The following is a 23,500-nucleotide window of genomic DNA, read 5'->3' as shown; positions in this document are numbered from 1 at the left end:
TAAAAGGTCATATTTATAATGGAAATTGCACTACCCTTTCATTGTTATCATATGTTCCCATTATAAGAGTCAATTTTGAAAGCCTTTGTGATATTTTTCTAAAGCACATTTATGGAGATCACGACCATGAAACAATTTGCATTTTCCGGTTTATTGGGCTTTTCTGTTTGTGCATCTAATTATAAACAGGTAGTAAACTCGATCTTATTGCATTTGCAATAATACCGATAACTGCAGTTGTGTGGGTTTTTACGCTATTATGATGAAATGTGTTCCCCTTCACTGAAATCTTTAATCATATAAAAAACAAAATTTTCAGAAGCTTCTCTTCATTCCTATTTACGTATTACAATGATGAAGGGAAAGCAACCAATGAAAAGTGCAAGTGGTGGTAGTGCAAGGAAACAAAACAAAATTGATTTAGAAATGAATATGAAAATGATTAAGAAGTACGAAGCAGGACAAAGTTTGTCATCTATTGCATAGGAATTAGATCTAGCTGCTTCAACAGTGAATACTATTTTAAAGGACAGTGTGCATATAAAGGAACATGTCAAAGGATGAATGCACTTAAGATCAACTTTACAAAACATGTTCAGGTGCTGTATCGAAGATGGAACAGCTGTTAATAATATGGATCGAAAATCAGATTCAGAAGCGAGTGCCCCTTAGTCTAATGACCATTCAAGCAAAAGCAACAAGTATTTATAAAGATATTAATGTATAAGTATAGTGCGAAAGCATCATGATATTAATGATAAATACGGCGAATCCCAACCCAAGTTTGTGGCAAGCAACAAGTGGTTTAATAGGTTCAAGCATCGCACTGGTTTCCACAACATTAAAGTATGCGGTGAAGTCACCAGTGCCGATTCTGCAGCTGCAGAGAAATTTTGTGATGCATTGGAAAAAATTATTGATGAAGGCAGATATTCGACGCAGAAAAATTTTAACATTGACGAGACTGCACTGTATTGGAAAAAAATTCCGGATCAAACATACATTTCCAAAGAGAAAAATACAATGCCAGGTTTCAAGGCATGAAAAGATAGGGCCACACTCTTGCTTGAGGCTAATGCAGTGGGATATTACAGATTAAAACCACTGCTTGTGTACCATTCTGGAAATCTTCGTACATTTAAGGACATCAATAAAGCCACCCTACCCGTGCATTTCCGATCGAAACAGAGTGCATGGATAACAATATCTCTCTTTGAGGATTGGTTTAAATGCTGCTTCATTCCTGAGGTTGAAAAATGTTGTAAAGACAATGACATTCCTTTCAAGATTTTGCTTCTATTAGATAATGTTCCTGGACATCCTACGCATCTAGATGATTTCAATTCGAACGCGAGAGTCATATTTCTACCACAAAACACGACCACTCATCCAACCTATGGATCAGGGTGTTATTTCGAATTTAAAAGCATACTATTTACACACAACGTTTGCTCAGGCATTGTCTGCAGTAGACAGTGAGAAAAATTTTACATTAAGAGACTTTTGGAAATCTTACAATATTTACCACGCAATCTTAAACATTAATAAGGCCTGGGCGGAAATTACTAAAAGTTGTTTAAGTGGCACATGGAAGAAAATATGCCCACGGCACATAAAAGGCTTCGAAGGATTTGAAAAAGACAAATCATATGAAGCGGTTACAAAAAAGATTGTAAAGGTTGCAGAGCTACTTCAGTTGGTGGTTGATGCCAAAGACATGGAGGAGTTAATACATGAAGAAGAGAAGGAATTATCTAATGAAGAACTTATTGACTTGCATACAGCAACAGTGAAAGAAGAAAATGTTGATGAAGCTCAAGATGAACCAAATGAGGAGCCGAGACGCTTCATCACCAGAGATGTGGCAATGGCATTTTGTAAAATTGCATCAGCAATGGCGAGGTTTGAGAAGATAGATCCTGACAAACGATTCTTAAAAGTTAACAGAGGGGTGAATGATATGCTTGCTTGCTACAAAGAAATCTAAGATGAAAAGAAAAAAGCCACCGTCCAGTCATCCTTTAATATGTTTTTTCGTAAGGTTGAGCGACTTCTAAATCTCCACAGCCCTCAACCTCCGCAGTAGCATACTTATCAGCTGATGACATCAATTCTGGTAACGATGCTTGAGAGGTATAATTTACTTACGTTATCCCTTAAAAATTTTGAAATTTTTTTAAATTGCATGTTTTTGTAATTTTTCCTGCGCATGAGATAAAAAATTTAATAAATACAATAAATAATTCTATTTACATGTTCGTCGAACATTTATTTTTTGATTCAATCAATTCAGCGAGCACAGTTGCGAGTGCTGCACAAGCATGAGGAAATTCTCCGACATACGTAGCGTTCTGTAGAACGTAATCCTTACATAAGTCAAGGAGTTCCTGTACTCGTCAGTGTAGGGTTCATGAATACCCTAGAACATACAGAATAATAGAATCTTCACATGAAACCTCACTAACAGCAATAGTAATTAGAAATCCTTCTCTTACCGTTACAAAGGTTAACTCTCTGTATTTCCCATTAGCAGTTTGTGCACATATAATTAGTCAAACAGGATCCTTTCATGTTGTATCCCTCTACCGTAGGCCAGGAGAGGATATAAATTCCAGCATTCATTATCTACAAAATGTACTGACAGTTCTTCCAAATTCTAAGATAATAGTATCCACAGATGCCAACAGTAGGTCAAGCCTCTGCAGCCGTACAGTTGACAGGCCAGGAACACAATGGCCAACTCCTAACAGACTACCTAGCCACTTCTACCCTACAGGTAATAAACAGACCCCACAACCTACCTACCTACAGTAGTATACTGTGGGAAAATGATATAGATATAACTTCGGCCACTGCTTCCATATCTACCAAAATTACAGATTGGATGGTCCAAGAAGCTTGAACCACCTCAGACCATAGGGCTATAGCTTTTACCTTAAAGAGACAAATAGACAGTCAGATACAGCCACCCCAAGGTATAATCAGATCAGATACAACTTAAAGAAAGCCAACTGGCAAACCTTCACAGATTAAATCAAAAACCAGCAGACTCAGATCCATAACAACTATAGCCCAGATGAACACAACCTAAATGACACAATAATATTATTATACTTCAAAAAGCATCCAATCTAGCAATACCCAAAAGAAAACTGAAGAAAAATGCTGTTCCCTGGTGGTGCCTTGAACTTGATATACTCTTGCGAAGGGTGCATCAGTCCAGAAAACACTTCCAGAGAGCAAGGGCAACTTGGCCCCAGAATGAGGTTGATGCTGTGAGGATTTTCCTATAGGACTCTCAGAAACTCATATACTGCTCTAATAAAGACAAAAAAAGAATGAATGTTGGCGGACCTTGGTGGGGATGTTACGGTAATGCCAACCCTTGGGGTGTGGTCTACAGGATTGTCACCAACAAATTTCCAAGAGGTAATGTGGTGAACTCTACAATTAAGGCTGATAGAACCCCAACTCACACTTGGGCAGACTCCGTAAATAACATATTAGATTATTTATTCCAGTCTGAGAACCAGGGGTTATAACCCAGGTTTGGAGTGACATAATGGCCAGCAACATAAATTATAGCAATATGTCAATAGAACCACCCTTCACCATGGAAGAACTTCAAGCAGCAGTCTTAAAAAACAAAAACAATAAGTGCCCTGGACCTGACTTAATTGAAATAGAAACCATTAAAAAGTTAGCAGAAAATTCTCCTGATACTCCACTGAACTTATTTAATCATGCTTGGCTAAGGGTTTATTCCCACAAGCATGGAAACTAGCTATAATTAGATTAATCTTAAAGAATCCAGGAAAAAATCCTACTGAACCTAAATCATACAGACCTATAGCTTTATTTTTCGTTCTAGGAAAAATAATGGAACACCTACTCTATAGAATTAATTTATATTATACTGAAGGCAACCCAAATTCTGAACAGCAATTTGGTTTCAAGCAAGGCTCCTCAACTGAGGATGCCATGCACTATATCCTAACAACAGTAAATAATAGTGATCGAAAGTACATGCTGGCAATATCTATTGACTTCGCTGGTGCATTTGACACCCTCTGGTGGCCAAGTATCCTCAGAAGACTCCGCCAGATAAATGTACCACAAAATCTATATCAATGTATCACACTTGGGCGGACTCCGTAAATAACATATTAGATTATTTATTCCAGTCTGAGAACCAGGGGTTATAACCTACCTTGGTAACAGACATGTAGCAGTATTAGACCGGGGTTCGAGCCCGTCACCACCAAATACGGAAGATGCGGAACGGTCAGGGAATGACCACCGCATATCCCGGAGCAATATGGCCTTAGTTGCTAATGCTCCTAAAAACCAAAAAACAACATGTAGCAGTACACACACAGTTCCAAGAAATAAAATTCCCAGTTACAAAAGGCTGCCCACAGGGTTCAGCAGTAGGTTAGGTCCATTCTTTTTGACCTCTGTGCTTGGTGAATTCCTGATAAAAGATTTAAGTTCTACAGACAGGGTCACTTTTGCTGACGACCTTGTCTTATTAGTAAAAGGTAACACCAGAAGGGTGGTGGAAGAAAGAGCACTCAAACAACTGCAGGAATGGGCGCTAACCCACATGCTCAAAATTTCGGCAGGAAAAACTAAATGTATCCTACTGAAAAGAAATCTAAATATAAGGTGACCACCAGTGATAAAAATAGGTGATACCTCAATTCACATGGTCCAAGAATTGAAATACTTAGGCATAATTCTAGACTCCAAATTAACATTCTATCCACACCTGTCATACTTGGCCAAAAAAGTCCAAAACTATGCCGGAATGACTGCCAGAATCAGCAGAGCCAATTGAGGTCTCAAGCGCAGAACTCTGGCACTCATTTACAGACCAGTGTTTTTACCTGTCACCTCTTATGGTGCTGGCGTATGATTCCATCGTGCAGCCATAGTTAGAAACAGAGCAAAATTAAATAGCATTCAAAGAACAATCTTATTAACAATAACTAGAGCATGCTGTACAATTAGTAACCCAGCCCTGCAAGTTTTGGCTGGAAAACTTGTCCTTGAAATTGCAAAAAAAAGGGCTATATTATAGACTTAAAAAAGGAATCCCCATGGGTTTCCTAAGCATAACCCCAAACCTTGCCAATGACATCAAGGCAGAGAAATGACAAATTGCCAGACGACTACATCAGGTATGGCAAACTGAATGGGAGTAAGAGACCAAAGGTGCTACTACCAAAAAGTTTTTTCCACAGGTAGCTATGGTTAGCTCAAAACCACCTAAGTGGTATGCTCCAGGACTTTATACCACATTTCTATTTACAGGCCATGGATCCCTTAAACTAAACCGCACTCTTCGGGACTGACCAATGACCCCCACTGTACCTGTGGCGAAAGTGAGGATTGGGCACACATTCTATATGACTGTGTAATCTGTGAAAATCAATGTGGAGAGTTAATCACAGAAACTGGACCCCTTCCTAGGGGCCAAGAACACCAATTCATCATAGAGAAGGCCTTTTACAAGGCCTTCACCAAGTATGCTCAAAACATTTTTGAAATCTGCCAAAACTTGCAGAGACAGGCTCTTCAACCAGTCCCTGTACCAAATCAATAGACCAAATATATAACCAGCCCATTTCCCTCCCCATGCCCAGTGAATGACGAAATCTTTACATGACTGAACATACACCTGAATTGACTCAGAAACTACTGGACTTGACCAGGTTTGAGACCCTGCCTCTGGGGACTCCTTTGGCTCATTGCCAGAGGGACCATAGAGGTAGGAAAATAACCAAATGTGACTGACAGGAATAAAAGCAGGCTGGTATTGCCCTCATCATACATCCAACCAAAATAGACTGAGTTCCCAAATATGACAACGCTCACGGAAAGCATTTTAAAGAGACTGGTATAGACATGCAGCCAGGGTTACCTGTCAGATGGAAAATCTACTAAGCTGCAGGATTCTGAAGTATGCTATATAAATGAGGATTGAATGAATGAATGAGAACTGGAGTGAATGTAGAAGTGAGAGTAGGAAAGGAAATGCTAGGAAGGGTGAGTGAATGATCATTTATGCTTCTGGGGATGAATGTGTGACAAAGAGCGAGTACTGAAAGAGTAAATATGGAAATTGAGTAAAATTAGTGAATGACCGTGGAGTCTGAGTGAAATGGGCTGTGTGAATGTAAGGGTGAAAAAGTGTGTGCACCTGGATGAGTGAATGAATGTGAGAAATAGTGTTGAATGAGGTGTATAAAGCCTTGAGTGGTTTGAGCATGCTCAATGCTGATGAGATTCTTCCTCTTGCTCAGAATAATCACCTGAGAGGGCATAAATTGAAATTGAGGAAAGACAGTTATAGGATAGATGTGTGGAAGTTTGTCTTTAGCCAGCAGGTAGTTGGTTGGTGGAACAGACTTCCATCTTTTGTTGTGGAAGTTGATAGCCTAAATAAATTTAAGGCTGAGCTGGACAGGTATTTGGGATGAACAGAGGGGTATGAAATGATAGTGTTTTTTTTTTTTTTTGGCTGATGCTGCATAAGCTTGCTTTCTTGCATCATATGCCTCTACTAATGCTAATGCATAAATGCCGAAGGCAGAATGCAAAAGTATGACGAAGTTTGTTTAAAAAAAAATTGTATTAGTATAATCGTTATATAAATGTGTGCGTTTTGTTTTTTTTTGTTCAATTAGATATGTAGATAAATATTCTTCTAAATTTGATTATTTGTATGTCATTTAAACAAGCATTAAATTATTTTAAAAGCAATAATTGGACAGACGAGATTGACAGCTTGGTGTCATTTTGAGTCACTCCCCCTGGTGTGAATGAGAATGATGGATGAATGGGGGAAAAAAAAAAGTATAAAAAAGTTGTAAAATGTAAACACTATAAAATGTTGCCTTGAAATGTAGGGAAAAAAAAAAAACTATAAAATATATATATAAAAAAAACTATAAAATATATATATAAAAAAAACTATAAAATATATAAAAACAAAAATGATGTAAGCAAATGATATAAATTGCATGTTCTATTCCAGCCTCTCCATCAGATGGACAGATGGCCATGGGAACCTTATGACTCCCAAGGTCATCCATGCTGTTGGCTGTTCCTAGCCAGCATGCTGTGGAATGCTGTCCCAGGTGGGACACAACCACCAGCACAGCTCAGCTGCTGCCATTAAGCCTTCCTAGACATGCTCCCTTGCATACTCCCTTTGCCTCCACTCCCCGGGCGAGAAGGGGAGTTACCCAAGCTTCCCCCTTGTCGCACCTCTTTCCCCTCTGGTGGGGCTGGGCCTGCTCAATGATTTGGGGGTCATCTTCTCTATGGACCCCTTATCTCTGTCTTTTCCCCCAGCCTTCAGTCTCCCCCCCCAACTTACAACTACTAGCATTCGAATCATTGTTAAATTGCTTGAGCCCTACACCCAAAAACTTAGGGCGCCTCCATAGCCAGGTGGGCAGGAGCAGCAGTGCGTAGCACACGCTTCTTGATCAGACTGGGGTTCGAGCCCGTGACCACCAAATACGGAGGATGCGGAAAGGTCAGGAAATGACCACCGCATATCTCCGGAGCAATATGGCCTTAGTTGCTAATGCTCCTAAAAACCAAAATAACAACAATAACAACCACCAAAAACTTAACATTAGATCACATAACTAGCACTCCTTTTGGCTGACCTGGTGTTTCCCAAAGTGGGTCCCACGCCCCACATGGGGGAAATTTGATTGTTCAGGGGGGCAATTCAAAAATTGCTCGTCTAGAGTTTAAAACAACCACCTACTATGATTTAACTTGTACAAAAGAAGAATTGTTGGTATCTCAATTTGAAATAAGCATTCGTTAAATGTTGTACTTTCTACAGAGCCGCACTTGAAAGTTTGGAGTAATATCAACTACAGTTTGCTCGGAGAGTATTGCTTACTATGCCTAGTGAAGGAATAGTACGTACTGTATTGGACGATTGCTTATGGCATGCGCAAGGCGCAAGCAAAGTGGTTGTCTACTGTAGCCTACCGCAAACTCGCATGTTATATGAAATAGGTAATTCCTTTCATACAAACGCTCGTTTGGGCGTAGTGACTGTACATTTGGATAGGTTTGTTGATCTCAGATTAAAATAAAAAATTACTTTGTCTGCACACAGAATTATTATTAATCAAGAACCATGATACACAATGGTATGTATTTGTCCTATATGTATATTTCTGTGGGCTCAGTAAATAAGTAAATAAGTCCAAAAACTCGAATTTGCAGGAGAGGAAAAATAAACCTCACACTCTCATATAAACATGCATATATTTGAATATACAAATATTTATTACTCATGCTAAAACTACAATAACGAAGATATCTGCATGTCACATAATAGTAAAAACTTTATTGTAGTGCACTTATATATTATTTTTTTTTTTTTTTATTTATCTGATTTTTGACAAATTATTTATCAGCTTGTTCACAGAGACCACAGATTTAATAGCCCGAATTCAGTAATTTGTGTGATTTATTCATTCAAAAACCGTACTAATAATTAATTCTGATATATTAAAATAAAATTAAATTAACTTTAATGCATAGTTTATTTTTAGTTTTTGATTTATCTTATATTTATTTCTTTCAGTTGCACAGTAAAATGAGTAGTGCAAGTAAAAAAAAAAGTTCGTCAGTATTCAGAGGAATACTTAAAAATTGGTTTCATACCCGCTGCCCATGATCAAAGGTCACCTTTTTGTCTTTTATGCCAACAATGCTTGACCAACGAATCAATGAAGCCAGGTCGTCTTGAGGCGCATTTGAAGGCAAAACATAATGCTCATGTAAATTCAGATTTAAATTACTTTCAAACTTTAAAGAAGAATTTTGAAAAAAGAGCAACATTAAAGTCTCTGTTTATTGCTCATACTGCAACTGTCAATCGTACTCTTGAGGCTAGTTATGAAATTTCTTTACTCATTGCTAAATCTGGGAAAAATCATACTGTAGGAGAGAATTTAATCAAAGACTGTGTAAGATATATTGATAAAGGTAATTTTGCTGAAGAAATGTTATTCTGTAAATCATTAGAAAGCACCACTACCTCCAATGATATATATAATAAGCTAAAAAATTACTTAGATGACAATAATATACCAATGAAAAATATAACATCTTGTGCTGCAGATGGTGCTCCTAATATGATGGGCAAGAAAAATGGCTGCTTAAAATTGACGAAAGATGAGAATCCAGAAATGCTTCTTTGCATTGTGTTATTCATAGGGAAAACTTGGTAGCTAAAAATATTTCGCCTGTTCTTAATGAAGTACTAAAATCAGTTATAAAGTGTGTCAATGCTATTAAAGCTAATGCCAAATGTGAGCGTCTCTTCAAGCTTTTTTGTGAAGAACAAAATGCAGACCATGTGAGACTTTTACTTCACACTGAAGTAAGGTGGCTCTCGAAAGGGAACTGTTGAAAAGATTTATGGAACTATTTGATACTATTAGTGACTTTTTAAGTGACAAACCTGAAATGAAGCATCTGTTAACGGTCGATGGTAAAGCATTTGTGAGTTATTTAGCCGATATCTTTGAAAAACTAAATATATTAAATAAACAACTTCAAGGAACAAATAAAACTCTCGTCGATGCAAAAGCGAAGATATTTGGTTTCATTACATTTATTGAATTATGTCAAAAATATATTTGTAACAAAAATTTTGAACAGTTTCGTTGGCTGCAAAAATATGAAGTGACTGATACTGCTGTACTTGTTATTGTCGATCATCTGAAAATTCTGTCTGCTGATTTAAAAGAAAGGTTTTCTGATTTAAAACAAATTGATTTTCCAACCTGGATGATGCAACCAATGTTAGTGGATTTGTCTGATGTATCAATGCAGTACCAAGAAGAACTCTCAGAAATGCAAAATGATGAGTCAGTTAAAACTTTATTCACTATAAAAGGAGCGATGGCATGGCTTTGTGATGAAACAGAAATTAAATACCCAAATTCAACCAACTTTGCAAGAGAGCTATTATTACCGTTTCCATCTTCATATTTAGCTGAATGTGGATTTAGTGCCATAAATGATTTGTTACTATAGAAAAGAAATCGACTGGATATCACAAAACAGGGAGACTTGAGACTGAAGCTGACTAAATTGGAGCCCAATATAAAATCTCTCTGCGGCAAGCATCAAGCACAAGGGTCTCACTAAATTTAGTTCACTCATCTAGAAGTAACTTCACATAGAATGTTGAAATTATTAAACAATTAAATAATAATTACTAAAAATTAAAATATTATAGAAAAATCTTTCATATAAATTATTTTGTCCTTGAATTTTAGTTGTCTATTATTTGTTTTGAATATTTACTTACTGTTTTTTTTCTTAATAATTTCCTAATGATTTCTTCCTAAAACCTAAGTCTTGTGTCCTGAACAAGTTGTAATTAGGCTTCATTTAGGGAATAATTCAATTTTTGAATATAAAAAATATGTATATGTTACATAGGGGGCATCAGAATTTTAGAAAGACTTAGGTGGGGCATGGTAAAAAAAAAGGTTGGGAAACACCGGGCTGACCCCTATCTATAGCATGTTTTTTCTTTTTTCAGGTCCTAGCCACTGCCAGAGTAAATAACTATAATACTGGTGTACCTGGTCTGCCTCCACAGGGCGGAGTGTGGGCAATGTTGGGTCCCATTAGGGGCCCAGCGGCCAAATGACCAGAGGAACAAAGGTACATGATACTACACATATACAAGATCCATACACCTTTAAACCTCTGGCATTGACAGTGTTCTGTTTCCCACCTACAACGTATACTTCACGGAGATGGGGGGAACTCCTGGTGCCATTTGACACTAAACACACTCTACACACATAGCTGTATCCATTTTAGGATGCAGAAAAATTCTGGAAGCTTTGCATCATTGCCTATGATATAACAAAGTGTTAAAAGGTTCTTGAAGATTTCGTAGAATACTGAATTAGGCTTTTTGGGCATCAGTGTATAGCATACAATCAATGGGAATGTGTTTGATTGTGAGAAAAGATTTGCAGTGCATACACTTCGGAGGATCGTCTCCTGTAAGTAGATAAAGATAGGTGAGGTGACTGTGACTGATTCGGGTCAATCAATATGCCAACAGAATTAAGCAGTTTTTAATTCCATGTGCTTTTACTTTCAGCACTCATTTACTGACTGCCTATATGTATTATGGCACAACACGTGTGCTTTCTGAAATGATGTGGTAATGACACATGGCACAACACGTGTGCTCTCTACAAATGATGTGGAAATGACGCATCATTTGTAGTACTGTTTGACATTTATGTGTGTTTGATGCAGCAAACATGTTGAACTGCAAAACTTTTGGCTATGAAACAACTCCCTCAGTACATTGCAAAATTGCTAAAATTATTCAAGTCAATATCCGAACATTCAAACTAAAAACCCAGTTCGTACAGTACTCGTTCTGCATATATACCGGATGGTTATAAAATAAGTTTCCCTATTTGGGAGACCCTAGTATCAAAATGGTTAGAGATAGTGCTTTGAAAATCAGTGGGTCATTTCCCACTGATTTTCAAACTTCCCCATACCCTAAATGACATATTTGAAAATATGTCATTTAGGGTATGGGGAAGCGATTTGTAGAAGGAAAAAAATTAGTTCAGATTTCCACCACCAGTAGAAAAATTGGCACTGTAAACATGAGATTGAATACTTAACTTAGGATTCAATTTTAATATCAGAACTTAAAATTCTACAGATATTGTTCCATGTGCTTTCTTTCCCTTGAGATGACATTCCTGAAAATGGAGGACTGGTGCAACATAGTTTCACGTAGCATCTCATTGGGGATGTTGGCTACATGCTGTTTAATGCTTGCTTTCAAATCGACAAGTGTCTGTATGCCGCCAAGACCACACCCCATAGTCAGAAATCACAGGGATTGAGATCTGCTGATCGGGCTGGCCAGAACTGTGGAAAGTCTCTAGAAATGATGCAATCATTTCCGAATGTTGAATGGAGCAGTTCCTTCACTTGTCGACCAACGTGGGGAGGGGCACCATCCTGCATGAACACTACAGCCTCCAAGCATTGCCTTTCTTGCAGACTGGGAATAATGTAATCTCTTAGAAGAGCGCAGTACCGTGCACTAGTTACCGTACACCTTATGAGGTGAAGACTCTTCAAAGAAAAATGGTCCAATTATAAACTCTGCTGTGAATCCACACCACACTGTAACGTATGGACTTTGTCGTGGTCTTTCATGCACAGCAGATGGACAGCAGAGTTTATAATCGGACCATTTTTCTTTGAAGAGTCTTTACCTCATAAGGTGTCTCACACCAGAGTGCAGTCAGATATAAAGTACATTTACAGCCCCTGAAGTGTGAAATGTGCTTCATCAAACCACAAGATTATGTATCGTCAAGTTCCACATGAGCCAGAAATCGTAGAGCAAAGTCTATTCGTTGTTACTAATCACAAGACTTTAGTTCTTTCACTACGTGAATCTTGTACGGGAATCAGTGTAAAATTATTCGAAACACTTTACGTACAGTAGACCAAGGAAGGTTCAAGTCTCTTAACGCACCTCTGGCAAAACTGACTGGTAGTGTTTCGCATTCTGATCATTGCAACTGCCACTTCATCCACTACCTCCATTCCAATATGTGGTCATCTGGTCCCCTGCCTGGATTTACACCTAACCGGTTGCTTGAAATTTCTTTATTAGTTTTCGAAGCCCCACTGACGTCAAAGGTCCTTTATGCAAACCTTAAGTGCTGCATTAGTGTTATTATTATTCTGGTAGAACAGTTTTACTAAAAGAGCACGTTCCTTTTTTGTAAGGGCCATAATGGTTATTGACGGTGGCACTGGCCTTTCTGCTTTTATCTAACAGGATGTCATTTGCGTAAGCAGTGTTGTCTTGAAGTAAATGACAACTTTTACATATACGCAACACCGTTTTTCCCCTGGTGGCATAAATTTTAACTTTTTTTTTCTTCTATATATCACTTCCCCATACCCTAAATGACATATCCACCAATTTTCACAGCACTAACTCTAACCGTTTTGACACTAGGGTCTCCTGAATAGGGAAACTTATTTTATAACCACCCAGTATATATAGCTAGAGCAGGATTTTCAAAATAAACCATCCCTATTTTAAGTTATGGCTAATCTAAGAGTTTTCAGATTAGCCTGTGTTTTCTATAAAGTAATTTGATTACTTTATAAACTGACTAGAGTAAAACTGACTAGAGATCTACAGTTAAGAAATAAAATATCATGCTTTACACTGCACTGGTATTGAACAATTAAATTTAACTATGCAATAAACTGGTGCGACATGACAAATTCCTTAAAAAAATAACTACTGCATAATAACTGTTAATTAACGATTAAAAACCTGAGGTTTCTTCTACAGGGTGTCTCAAAAATATTGGTACAAACGTTTAGGAGAGGTAGGTAACATCTAAAGGAATATGAATCGCATAGGAACCTATAACCGGAAACGTCACGGGAAAGTAGTAACAGAGGCACAAGAAGCAGAAATGACACAAGACAGTAATTATTGGCAAACATTTATTTGATATAATATTAACAATGGAGTACGAGATGGATGCATTTCATGATGTTACAACAGATGCTCGAAGGTTCCATCATGAGACGCGATGCATAGATTGGCGGACACGGTCGAACACACCTGGAGTTTCTTTGACAGTAGCAGCAGCAGCGCAGATTAGTCTCACCACGAGATCCATTTCTGTCTCAACAGGCGATTCATACACAATAGATTTGAGGGCCCCCACAGAAAGAAATCAAGACTCGATAAATCAGGTGAGCGTGGTGGCCAGGCAATGGGTCCACCACGGCCAATCCATCAACGCCCAAAACGCCTGTTCAAATGGTCACCTTCCCTAATGGGCAGGCGCCCCGCCATGTTGAAACCAAATGTTGCGTCTCAAATTTACTGGAACATCGTCAAGTAACCCTGGTAGAACTTGTTCAAGAAAGATCCGATATTTAGCGGAGTTCATGCGGGATGGTAACAGGTATGGGCCGACTAAGCAGTCACCGACCATACCTGCCCACACATTTATTGCGAAGTGATGTTGTGCCGCATGGGGGCGCACACCGTGTGGGTTTTCATGAACCCACACATGAGTATTGTGCTGATTGAATAAGCCTTCCCGAGTGAAATAAGCCTCATCCGTGAACAAAACATTGAAATTTTCCCTCTCGCAAACTGATGAACAGTGCCGTCTACCGACTTACGGTAATGTTTCCGGTTATGGGTTCCTATGCGATTCACATTCCTTTAGATGTTACCTACCTCCCCTAAACGTTTGTACCAATATTTTTGAGACACCCTGTAGATTGCTAAATATAATCAAATTTTTATTTGAGAAGTTTTGTAAAGTAAACGTTTATTGTTTACTTGAATTTATAAAGCACAAAAGGACTTAATGGGCACTGTGCAAGTATTTTTGAATCTCACACCAGAGTGCAAGCATCAGTGACAGCAAAGTAACAGTAAATGCTAAGCTTAAGTATTCAGGGGTAATTCATTATTTTTATTAACACAATAACTCTGATTCCTAAAATCTGTAGTAATTGTGCAGTCAGATATGAAGTTCTCTGAGCAGCGCAGATGGGCTGCCAGAGCAGGTCATGAAGTTTTGTCAATGATATACAGGAATTTTGCTAGCAGAGACAAGGAGGTGATTATACCTTTGTATAAGGCAGTCGCCAGGCCACACCTTGAGTACTGCATACAGGTCTGGAGGCCTCATTTTAGGAAGGATGTAGAGTTGCTAGAAAGAGCACAGAGAAAAGCAACAAGATTGGAGAAAGGAACAAAGGGGTGCTCCTACCAAAGAAGCTTAAATTCTGCAAGTTGCAGCATCTGGAGATAAGCACCTGCGAGGTGATCTGATTGAGGTGTACAAGGCCTTGAATAGTTTGAGCAGGCTGAATGCTGATGGGGTACTTACACTTGCTCAGATTAAGCCAGCAGGTAGTTGATTGCTGGAACAGACTTCCATCTGTTGTTGTTGTGGAAATTCATTATTTCTTTAAAGCTGCTGTGAAGTAGGACTAGGTGAGAAGAGAGATTAAAGAACAGGAAAGTAGTCAAAGGGGGTTATAAGAGTCTTGCGCATCTGCTATGGGTTAATTTTCTAACCTCAAATACCCAAATCTTTTGTATCACAATTATGGAAAACAGCTGAGAGAAAGTAGCAGTTGTGAGCATATGTGACTCCTTTGGGAACTAATACATTAAAGAAGTACTTGCAAAATCAAAGTATACAACAGTAATACCATCTGTAAGGGAGATCATTTGTCATTTGGTTTTTAAGAGCATTAGCAACTAAGGCCATATTGCTCCGGGGATATGCGGTGGTCATTCCCTGACCTTTCTGCATCCTCCGTATTTGGTGGTCACGGGCTCGAACCCCGGTCTAATCTCTATGAGGAAGGAAGTGTTCAGAAAGCAGTGAGATGCTGTAGTCCTATGAAGAAGGTCTAAGATCCACTATGGGCCTTCAAAGTACTCTTCCCATGGCTCGATACATACACTGTTCCCAAAAGTAAGATCACTTTTCAAACACCAATTCAAAAGCTGCTTTATGAACTATTTTGACAATGCCCATAACTGCATTAAGCTCAGGATGATAAAACTTGACTGTAATCCATGAAAGTGGTTTCAGATTAAAATAGGCTAAATGTGGCTCACATATAAGCACTGAATAGGATGTATTGCTCATTGATAAATGGATACGTCTTTGGGCTGAGTTGCCCAAAGACTTACCCATTTATCCTTTAACAGGTATATATGTATATCTAAAATTTTCATATATGGGCTCTGTAGAGTGCATACATATACACTGCCCTAGCATTAATATCCAAACACCCTTTGTTGATAATTGGCCACATCCGACCAAACACCAGGTGTCAAGCAAAGGTCTATCTAGAACTCGCCATTCATGGTTTCATCCTCGACAACAATGCATTACTTACCTATGTTGCAGTAGCATGTCGGAGAAGGCTCATATATCAGCAGGACAATACTCTATGTCACACTGCTTGCATCATGACAGACTGGTTTGAGGATGTGCACTGAAAAGTTAGACCGGCCCATGCCTTCAATCCTATAGAAAGCCTCTTCAATCCTATAGAAATTATGAGAGGAGATTGCCCCAAAAAACAGAGCTGAACTCATTGCTGCTTTTGAAGGCGAGATGGCTGAAAATATCAGAGGACATTTATAAAAACTGATGAAGAGTGTTCCAAGGAGACTAGAGACTAACGGTTTCAACACACATTAGTTTTCCTGTAAATAAAGATTATTTATAGAAATACAGGTGTCTGGATATTAATGGTGGGGCAATGTATATGTTTTTGAATGTAGTTTAAAACATGTCCATTAAAGTAAAATTAGCCAGTCAGTCATTGTTTTCAATTTAGGGTTTACAAAAGCTGAAGTTTAGATCTGTAAGTTGATGAAATTGAATAAGTGATACATAACTAAAAGTAGAAGATATTATTTCATCAAAAAAAGAAATTTTTTTTTTGTGTTTTCGCAAGTTTACTTTTGCAATTTTTTTTATTCTGATTTGATTTTTGACAATTTCCTTCTAATGTTAGACAACCAACAGAAAATAAGAATAAATTAATATCTACAAATGTTTTTGTACAAAATTTTCATTTTTAAAAAAAGCAAATTAGATACATGCAAAAAACTGAATTTTTCATATATTTGGAGATATTGTGAGAAACAGGTTCATATTTTGTAATGGTCTTACAGAGGACTACCAACTTGTAGGAACAGATGATAAGTCATAAAAAAACCTTCTCAGGATTTTTTTTTGTGATCCCAAATGTGAAAGAAGTAAATGTACAGGATAGTGATATCCATCAGCCAGGCTAACAGCACTGATTTGTTCAACGAAGGTCTGAAGTGATCTCAGTTACCTTTGTTCAATTCTAATCTCAAAATCCTAAATGGGCAAAACAAATAAACTCTATCCCTTCCTGTCTGCATCTCTTCTAAAATATGCCAAGTATCTCTTCAATGCTAAGGGTACAGTTTAAAAATGGATACTGAGCTCATTGCTTTAGTCCAATCCAAGTCCGTGAGCCATCAGTATTACGATCAGTTTACCTGATTTTCAGTATAAAAACCAGAGTTTGCTAGGAGGAAATCCCCATCCCTCCATCCAAGACTAACTATCTCAGCCACAGCTTAAAATTCTCTTTGGAAGTCCCTTTGCCAGTGATGACAAAAACAATTCATCCTGGTTAATCAGTGGACTCTCATAATGGCAAAGCTATTTACTTTTATTGTACAACCAAAAACTCATGGCGACAGCATCACAACCTAAAATATATAACCCAGAGGACAAGAACTCTGTCCTTTCCTTTCTCTACTTATAAAATATAGGTGTCAAGTTTTTCATTTAAAATACTTTTATGGATTGAACTCTCCAATCCCAATTACTTTGAATAATGAAAGGAAACTACTTACACTGCCCACAGACACACTACCCTGTATAACAGTGCCAGTCATTACTGTCCCTTGTCCTTTAATTGAGAAACAATGATCCACAGAAAAAAGGAAAGGTCCCTCAGAACTTCTAACAGGAATGAAAGAATGATTACAAAGAGTATCAATGAGCATACCAACTCCAAGTGGGCTGACGTCTGCTGACTGAAATCACAAAAGAAATAAATTTCCTCTATTTTCTAACACACAAGATAAGTTTTAAAAATAAGCTCAGTTTATACTAAAAGAAACTAAAAAAAATAAAATAAATATAATTTCTTGAATGTTTTGAGTTAAATATTCTTATACACAATAATGTCTCAATTATCCGAGCCCATGTTATGAAAGGTTCCATTTTCCTCACTGATTTTCTTAATAAAACTTATAGTTACATATTTTTTTAATTAACTAAACTGGATTTCTATTATGATACTTAAAACAATATTATCTAGCACAATTACTATTATGCATATTGCAATGCTTGAATCTTAACTATGTGCTCCCGACTGACAGGTTTTACCAGTCTACAATTTGTAGCAGTTTTGGTTACAGCAATACAATACACCCTCTCCCCACACCCCTGGATATCTGTGAAAATCAAAATGTTCAGTTTGTATATAATTGTGAAAAAATATTTTCATTTTTTAGCCCTTTCGCTTGCTGTCAAGAAGTATTTTTGCCTCATAGTGCCTGATACTTTTTTCCACGATCCGCACAACAAAGAAATAGCGTCACTTCGACAGAGCTTCTACTTTAACGTTCATTTTCAATCGCCCCAGGGGTGCGGTCACCGTAATACTACACTACAGTGACGTCACACTGTTCTCCTGTGAGCGGACAAGAGCGTCGATCACGCAAGGTCCCAAGAACAGTGTAGATTGTTATACGAGTAGAAATTATCAGAACAAGACACAGCACGTCTTGCGTAACGAGAACTTTATAAACACATTAATATAACATATCATTTTTAGAGTGTCAAATACCACGAGATGGCAGTCACGAATGTAATGCTTTCCACACATTGTTGACGCGTGAGATCAGTAAAAGGTCATGAGAAATTTCAGTTAGGGGGAAGCAGAGATATATATATATATTTTGGAAGGGGTAAGCAAAAACACATTAACTTTGGGTGAGACATGACAGGAAGATGAGAGCAGTGAGAGTCTTGGCCAATTTTTGTCATTGTGTGAAGAAGAAGTAAAATAATAATTACTAGAAAAAGATGAGAAGAGAGCTATAATGAACATCTGGTACAGAACCCCCCCCCCCCCGCGCCACCGAGGCGTTGCAGAGTTTTTTCGGGCAAGTCAACCCTTATTGTTTAATAGCAAACTGTACTAAATTGCCCAAAGTCGAACCTACCATCTGCACACGTTTTAATGCATTTATAAGACATCTCTCCTCACATTTATATATGTATACCCAGACAATTGTTGTGCCATTTTCTTACTACTTAGTTTTAACAGATAATGTGCCTTATTACCTAGTTGTCAAAAATACTAATTACACTATTAAGTTAATATAGTTCCCTGTTCTAGTAGTGAACAGTTGTATGTTATGACAAACACCAATCATTTTGTACTTGCTGGAGAATTAGTGGAAAAGCCATATGAAGAACATTACAAAACTATAATATTGCTAACAGCAAGATAATGCTTGATTCAGTTAATTTACCTAACAATCACATAACAATTAATCTAAACTATGTACCAGTTCTATTGTACTCATTTGTATACCTATATGTTTAATAAACCTTGTTTTGTTTGTTTACTATTTTGCATCCTGACCATTCCATCTAGTTACACACAATTCACTGAACAATTTTTTTTAAAGAACCATTAACATTAAGTGCAGTCACTCCGGGGCCCCCTATCTAAGAGGTACCTCTGGGTGAAAATCACAATGCGATCCTTGATGCTGCGAGCTTACTGACTGTGACATGCTGAGTGAGACTTGAGGGCGCAGGATTTATTGTCCTAATTTAACTGCTAGAAGGTCATACTGAAACCCAGGTTTTCTGGATACACATAGTGGCGTGCGGTCTTGCTGGAAGCTGAATGATCCATGAGTACGTTGATAGGCAAGTGCACAAAACGACAGAAAACTCAGTGGAACATAATACAGTTTTATTCAACTTTTTTTATCTTTATTTTTAAAAAAAATTATTTGAAAATGAATGACAATTCATTTTCAAATAATTGGTAATTTGTTTGACTAGGATTTTGATAATAAATAAAATGAACAACAAAAAATAAATAAAAAATAACCTAAGAATTTACTTACCATATTTTCTGGACCACAAAATACTTTTTTTCTGAAAAATGTTGTCTAAAATGTCTGTGTCTTATGGTATGAATGGGTACTAGGTGCATGCAGTGATATGTAAATAATTTTTTTAGATAAGACTATGCTGGGGGGGGGCAACCCTAGGGCACATGTGTGCAACTCTTATCAGTGGTGTACTTATTCATGTGAAAAAAACAATAACATTAAACATCAAAAATGCATATACTGATTTAAATACAACTTTTATTGTCAAAACTAAAAGTGGTAAATGATGCAAGAAAGCAAGCTTGAACACCAAAAACTAAAAAAAAAACCCCAACACTTCCCATTTCACACCCATTCTAACAGTTTGTCTGGTTCTTCCTTGAATTTATTCACACAACTACCACTCTACAACAACAGACGGAAACTTGTTCCAACAATCAACCACTGCTTGCTGAAGGCAAATTTCTATACATCTGCCCTGCATCCATACTTGTTCAAATTGAATTTTGTGCCTTGGTGTGTAGACTGAGCAAAAGAGAGGATTCTGAAAGTCTTGAGCTTTACTCAATCCATCCAAAGCCTTAAACACCTCAGATCTCCTCGCAGGTGCCTAGTCTTCAGGTGCTGAAGTCTGAAGAAATGAAACCTTTCCTGGTAAAAGAATCCTTCCATTCCTCTTACTAATCTCATTGCCTTCCCTGCACCCTTTGCAACAGGCTCACATCCTTCCTAAACTGAGGCCTTCTGACCTGCATGCATCACTTGATATCTGGCCTGACCATTGCCTTGTAAAATGAGATAACGCCTCCTTATTCCTGCTGGAAAAAACTTCTGATATCATTGACAAAGCCCCACGAGCTGTTCTGGCAGTCTGTCTGCACTGCTCAGAGAACTTCATATCTGGCAGGTTATCAAATTGTAGCAGGATACTTAATGATTTTGTAATAACTGAGAGCAAAGTGGAAGAGAAATTGTTGCAGTTAAACGTAAGAAAAGCACCTGGGGTGGATGGGATCTATCCAGTTATATTAAAGGAGGTGGCAAAGCAACTAAGCAAACCCTTAGCCATAATTATGAGAGCATCCTTGGACTCAGGGGAGGTTCCCACGGACTGGAGATGTGCAAATGTATCCCCAATTCACAAAGGGGGATCGAAGGGTGACACGAGTAATTACAGACCAGTTAGTTTAACTTCTGTTCCGGGTAAAATAATGGAGTCACTGGTTAAAGATGCATTGCAGGATCATCTAGACAGGACTGCAGCAATAATTCAGACACAGCATGGGTTTTTTAAGGGAAAGTCTTGTCTGACAAATTTGATAGGATATTATGATGTGGTCACAAAGGAACTGGATGCAAAAAATAATATTGATATCATATATTTGGATTTCAGGAAAGCTTTTGACACTGTTGCGCATGGAAGACTATTGTACAAATTGGAGCAGAATGGTATTAAGGGTAAGTTGCTACAATGGATAAAAGGATGGTTAAGTGCGAGAAGACCAGAGGGTGGTAATCAATGGGTGCTGCTCTTCTTGGACTAATGTTATTAGTGGAGTCCCACAGGGTTTGGTGTTAGGTCCACTGTTGTTTTGTATATTTATCAATGATATTGATGAAGGTATATCAGGCTTAATGTCGAAGTTTGCAGATGATACAAAGGTTGGCAGGGTTGTTAATGACAGTAATGGCAGTGTGCTACTGCAACAGGATCTAGATAATTTGGGCAGATGGGCTAAGAAGTGGCAACTGAAGTTTAACCTTGACAAATGCAAAGTACTGTATATGGGTAGAAGTAACCCCAGAGAAACGTACCAACTGTGTGGTACTACACTTAAGGTGGTAGAAAATGAAAAAGACCTGGGAGTAATTGTGCAGGCAGATATGAAGTTTTCTGAGCAATGCAGACAGGCTGCCAGGGCAGGTCATGGGGTTTTGTCAATGATATATAGTAATTTGCTAGCAGGGAAAAGGAGGTGATTATCCCTCTGTATAAGGCAATGGTCAGGCCACGCCTTGAGACCTGCGTACAGGTCTGGAGGCCTCATTTTAGGAAGGATGTAGATTTACTTGAGCGTGTACAGAGAAGGGCAACAAGGTTGGTGAGGGGAATGAAGGGATCCTCTCATCAAGAGAGGCTTAAGTTCTGCAAATTGCAGTGGCTGGAGACTAGGCACCTGTGCAGTGATCTGATTGAGGTGTATAAGGCTTTGAATGGGCTCAGCACGCTGAATTCTGATGGGATCCTTCCACTTGTTCAGATTACGAACCTAAGGGGGCATAAATTCAAATTACGAAAGGACAGATGTAGAATAGATGTGCGGAAATTTGCCTTTAGCCAGTGGGTGGTTAATTGCTGGAACAAACTTCCATCTGTCGTTGTGGAAGTTGATAGGTTGAATAAATTTAAGGAAGAACTGGACAGGCATTTGGAGGGAATGGTGTGATTTTTTTTTTTTTTTTTTTGGCTGATGCTGCATAAGCTCATACATTTGCTTTCTTGCATCACATGCCACTACTACTACTACTGACTGCACAAAAACCCAGAGTTCATCGTGCAGTCTACGTATCACCTGCAAACTTAGACATTAAGCCTGATATACCTTCAAATACCATTAATGAATACAGAAAACAACAATGGGCCTAGCACAGAACCCTTGGGACACCACTGATAACATTAGTCCAAGATGATCAGTGTCCACTGATAACCACTCTGACTTTTCCAACTTAACAACCACTTTATCTTATCCATAGCAATAACTTGTCATTACATGACACACAATTACAATTTCTATAACAATGAATGAAAGTCTGTTCCAGCAATCAACCACTGGCTAAAGGCAAACTGCACATTTATTCTGCAACCATCCTTCCTCAGTTTGAATTTGTGTCCCCTCGTGTGTATTCTGATCAAGAGAAAGAATCCCATCAGCACTGATGCTTTATCAATACATTCAAAGCCTTAAACATCTCAATCAGCTCACCTTGCAGTTACTTATTCTCCACTTGCAATTTGCAGAACTGTAGCCTTTCCTGGTAAATGTGCCCGTTTGTTCTGCTCATTAATCTCGTTGCCCTTCTTTGTACTTGTTACAGCAGCTCAACAGCCTTCCTAAAATGAGGCCTCCAAATCTGTATGCAGTACTCAAGGTATGGCCTGACCATTGTCTTATACAATAGGGATAATCACCCCCTTATCCCTGCTAGCAAAATTCCTATATATCATTGACAAAATCTCATGAGCTGTCCTGGAAGCCTATCTGCATTGCTCAGAGAATTTCATATCTAACTGCACAATTACCCCATTTTTTTTTCATTTTTCACTACCCTGAGTGTAGTACCACACAGCTGATACATTATTCTGGGGTTACTGATACCCATGTCCAGTACTTTGCATTTATTAATGTTAAACTTCAATTGCCATTTCTCAGCCCTTATGCCTAACTTTTCTAGATCCTGTTGCAGTAGCATATTATCATTAACCATCCTGCTAACCTTTGTATCATCTTAGGTGTAACAGGGGTAGAGGTGGATATGGAGGGAATGACTCGTAATTATGAGTCATCTGTTATAAAAATATTTTATAACAGGTTTGTGTATTTGTTATAACAGAGGATGTGTTATAACAGGTTGGTGCATGTTAGCATTGATTGTCATTTTGTGCACATGAAGCCAGTT

The 23,500-nt window shown here is 38.1% G+C and overlaps 1 protein-coding gene across 2 annotated transcripts in view; it reads right to left on the bottom strand.

The window, feature by feature from the left end:
- eEFSec (eukaryotic translation elongation factor, selenocysteine-specific) overlaps window positions 1–23,500 on the bottom strand; it is a 101,574-nt gene that overhangs the window by 36,911 nt on the left and 41,163 nt on the right. For both annotated transcript variants that reach the window (XM_090368630.1, XM_090368631.1), the window contains one exon: window positions 17,534–17,716. In XM_090368630.1, the coding sequence (XP_090224756.1) occupies window positions 17,534–17,716 (183 nt within the window). The remainder of the gene's footprint in view (window positions 1–17,533; window positions 17,717–23,500) is intronic.

The sequence above is a fragment of the Mastigoproctus giganteus genome, chromosome 2, assembly GCF_048544385.1.
Source record: "Mastigoproctus giganteus isolate SK-2022 chromosome 2, ASM4854438v1, whole genome shotgun sequence".
Classification (NCBI taxonomy): Eukaryota; Metazoa; Arthropoda; class Arachnida; order Uropygi; family Thelyphonidae; genus Mastigoproctus; species Mastigoproctus giganteus.
This window is presented reverse-complemented; position numbering and strand designations above follow the sequence as displayed.